Source organism: Nuphar pumila, chromosome 6, assembly GCF_984573655.1.
Source record: "Nuphar pumila chromosome 6, dmNupPumi1.hap1.1, whole genome shotgun sequence".
NCBI classification, from domain to species: domain Eukaryota; kingdom Viridiplantae; phylum Streptophyta; class Magnoliopsida; order Nymphaeales; family Nymphaeaceae; genus Nuphar; species Nuphar pumila.
In genome coordinates, this window is record NC_143254.1 from 133,920,077 (window position 1) to 133,923,428 (window position 3,352).

A 3,352-nucleotide genomic window follows, 5' to 3' on the forward strand; every position below is an offset into this window, starting at 1 on the left:
ATAAACATTATGCGCATTTCTTTATCTTTCCGGAATGAAGCTTTTCAGATTTGTGAGAGGTTTTCTTTTATTAAGGAATCATCTTGTAGGTTGACACATTTTTCTAGTTATAACGATTTGTGCCTTAAAGTCAGTGCACATTTTAGATACTACTGCGTAAGCATATACCTAAAGAGGAAAAATACAGAAAAAGGGAGGCGCTTTACTTTACCAGCAGTCTCCAACATAATACCAATTACCAAAGAGACAACTGAAAGCTTCGGTATCCCTCGTAAAATCATGCTAATTAATACAGATGTTCTTTTTATTTAATGATTTTATTTTATTTATTAATTTTTTAAATGAGCCAACACAGATGAATTTCATTTTTGAGAAGAGCCACAAAACCATTGAGATTCAACAAAGATATGATAGAAAACACACACAATAAGACTGTTCCCGTACTCACGGTATCAGACAGTTCCTGATTGCGACTCACATTTGTAATTTCTACAAGAAGCACGGATGGCGGACGACAATATGGAACGAAGGGAATGGAGCACTTAGTTTACTTACAGTTTTGCTTGAAAGCCTACAAAAAGACGCTACCAATAGAGAGCTAGTATAGCCTCCAGCCTATTCTCTTACTGCTATAACATGCCAAAGCGCCGGAGAAAATTGAAGATGATGCTGATGGTGACTAGCTGCTAGGTCTAATATAGGTAGGAAAGGAAGAAGAAATGATACACTTAGACCATCACTGCAGCAGCTCAAGGATGATTCAAGTATTCTGAATGGAAGTAACGAAAGAAATGAAAATGGTCGGAAGAACGAATCATCTATAAGTTAATGCCAGCATGAAGATTAAAAAGTAAAAAGGAAAAACAAAGAAAGAATAGAAAGCTGGTTTAACGTGTAATCAAGAAACTAACGATGGAATGGATGAACGGGAGGGCGAAGTTTTCAGTTTTTTGGATTTTTCGTTCTGCCATTTACTTCTTTTCAGTAGGTTTCTTGGAAAAGAACGACTACAGACGAATGCACGTGTAAGGAAGTCTTGATGGTTACACCTATCACCTATTCAACCCTCAAACATGGAAACAGTAGAAAATGTTCTACCCGAGGAAGGGAGCATCAGACACGAACAACAATCTTTGCTACGAGGGAAGGTGTGAGCTCCACGGAAGGGAGACAAGTAAACACCCTATGTACAGTTGTTTGCCTATTTTCTACCGGTGACGGTTATGGATGCGACTAAAGTTAGTCGCTCAAACATTAAACTGCTTGTTGACAAACCCCCACCACCATCTCCCTCTATCAAGCAACAGTACCAACCTGTGTCAGTGGGCAAATGGACTGAAAAAAGGTCATCATATGCGAGAATTATGAGTTTTGAATTCAATTCGTATCCTGCAGATCTTTCTATGATGCATGGGAGGGGGAGGCTCAGAAGATCCTAACGAAAATAGATTACTTTTCTCGCAAGAAATTATTTATTTTTGGAAAGCGTAACAAGAGGCACAAGAAAACACTCGTCTCTCTCTCTCTCTCTCTCTCTCTCTCTCTCTCTCTCTTATGAACACAAAGTACAAGAGCAAGGATAAATTACCAAGAGAACGTCACCATCATCCCCATTGCAGTTTCTGAACTATGCTTTATTCCTGGTGTTGTCAATTTCCTCATCTTTATTCTGGAAGACGATTCATCCTTGCCATCATCATTATCAATTGGTCATCGGCCAACGAGAAGAAACACCATCACCCAAGTCACGAATTTGTAACGAGAGGAAGGCAATCTATTTGACAAACAATAGAGAACACGGACGAGAGATATAAACGCATTCAGTGACAGTAGACCTAATTTTTTTCATCACCAATCCACTCATACATCCTCCAGAGCAATCTATTTCGCTTGATAACCAAGTAACCAACAAAAGGAGAAAAGTAAAAAAAAAAAAAGACATGGAGAAAGAAGAGGAAACAAAAAAAACGAAAGAAAAATTAGAGGTAAGAAGAGAAATGTCAATACGGTGGGCGACCGGCGGCCCAACCATAAACATCAGGAGGTAATTGACAGCTATCGAGCAGATTGGGAGGTAGGCTACGGAACAGTGTCGTGTTTGGATCAGGCAGAAGCTGTTGCTGCTGCTGCTGAGCTCCGATGCCGGGTGGAGATCCCAAACCGGAGGAGCCACCACCGGTGGAGCTTCCGGGGGCCTGGATTTGCAGCGGCGTCGGCTCCTCCTCGTCGAGCGGCAGCCGTTCGTAAGCGGCGTTGCCAAAGCAGGCGGCCATGATTAGCACCGGGCCGGAGGCGACGAGCGCGCCGACGACGCTGCCTCCGACGACCTGGCCTTGTCCGCCGGCGAGGTAGATAGTGAGGCCGGTGGCGGAGGGAGGGGCGGGGGGAGGAAGGAAGGAGCCGGAGAGGGAGAGGATCTCGAAGCGGCCGTGGAGGGTGACGATTGCACCGGGGGCGGAGGGCTGGCGGAGTGTGACGTTGGCGACGGTGCCGCTGCCGCTGAGTATGCAGACGCCGCGCTGGCGCCGCCTGGCGAAGGTGGCGACGCTCTCGCCGACGTCGCAGCCGCTCGCGATCTCCATGACGTGGGCTCGTAGGGCGTTGGCGCTATCGCGGGTGATGATGATAGGGGGCTTCGGCTTGTTCTTGGAGCCAGCCGGCCGGCCCCTCGGCCGCCTGGAGATCTCCCCTTCCACCAATTCCCTGCTTTGCCCTCCGCCATCGCTGTTCGATTCCCTCTCTCTCTTCTTCCCTCTGTTTAGTCCGTTGCTGCCGCTTTGCTCGTCTTCTGAATTCTGCTGTTGTTGTTGCTGCTGTAGCTGTAGCTGTTGCTGCTGAAGATGGTGCTGTTGAAGATGGTGGGAATGGAAATCTCTGCTGTGGAAGGGAGGAGGAAGTGAATGACCTCCTGTCACCGGATCCATCTTATTCCTTCTTCTTCTTCTTCTACTACCTCTATAACTTAACGCATAAGAAAACAAGTCCAACAAAGAATGATAGGAAACAGAAAGAAAAGCAGAAGTACTATCTATGGAAATCAATCGCCATCTTTCATGATCTATACGAAGTTGGGAATTGGTATGAGGAATTTTCAAGGGAAGGAAGGGGGATTGCTGTCGTTCTTTCCCTTTCCCTGGACTGGAAATGTGAACAATGAAGAGAAACCTTGGTTTCTTCTTTTCTTCTTTTTTTTTTTTTGGAGAGGGGGAGAGGGGGTGTCTGTTTTTCTGGGTTAGGGTTGGGTTAGGGTTAGGTCATGGATGTGGGTTGATGATGGGTTTGGTTCGGGTAGGACAGGACAGCGTGCGCATGGGCGGTGGATGGGCCCCTTTCTCTATCTCTATCTCTAACT

At 45.8% G+C, this 3,352-nt stretch overlaps 1 protein-coding gene across 1 annotated transcript; it reads right to left on the minus strand.

Annotated features, from left to right (window-relative positions):
- Positions 1 to 1,969: 1,969 nt before the first annotated feature.
- On the minus strand, positions 1,970 to 2,924 carry LOC149836350 (AT-hook motif nuclear-localized protein 18-like). The gene has a single exon (XM_090010858.1). It carries the CDS (start codon positions 2,922 to 2,924, stop codon positions 2,001 to 2,003), a length of 924 nt encoding a protein of 307 aa, XP_089866984.1. The 3' UTR covers positions 1,970 to 2,000.
- Positions 2,925 to 3,352: the final 428 nt, after the last annotated feature.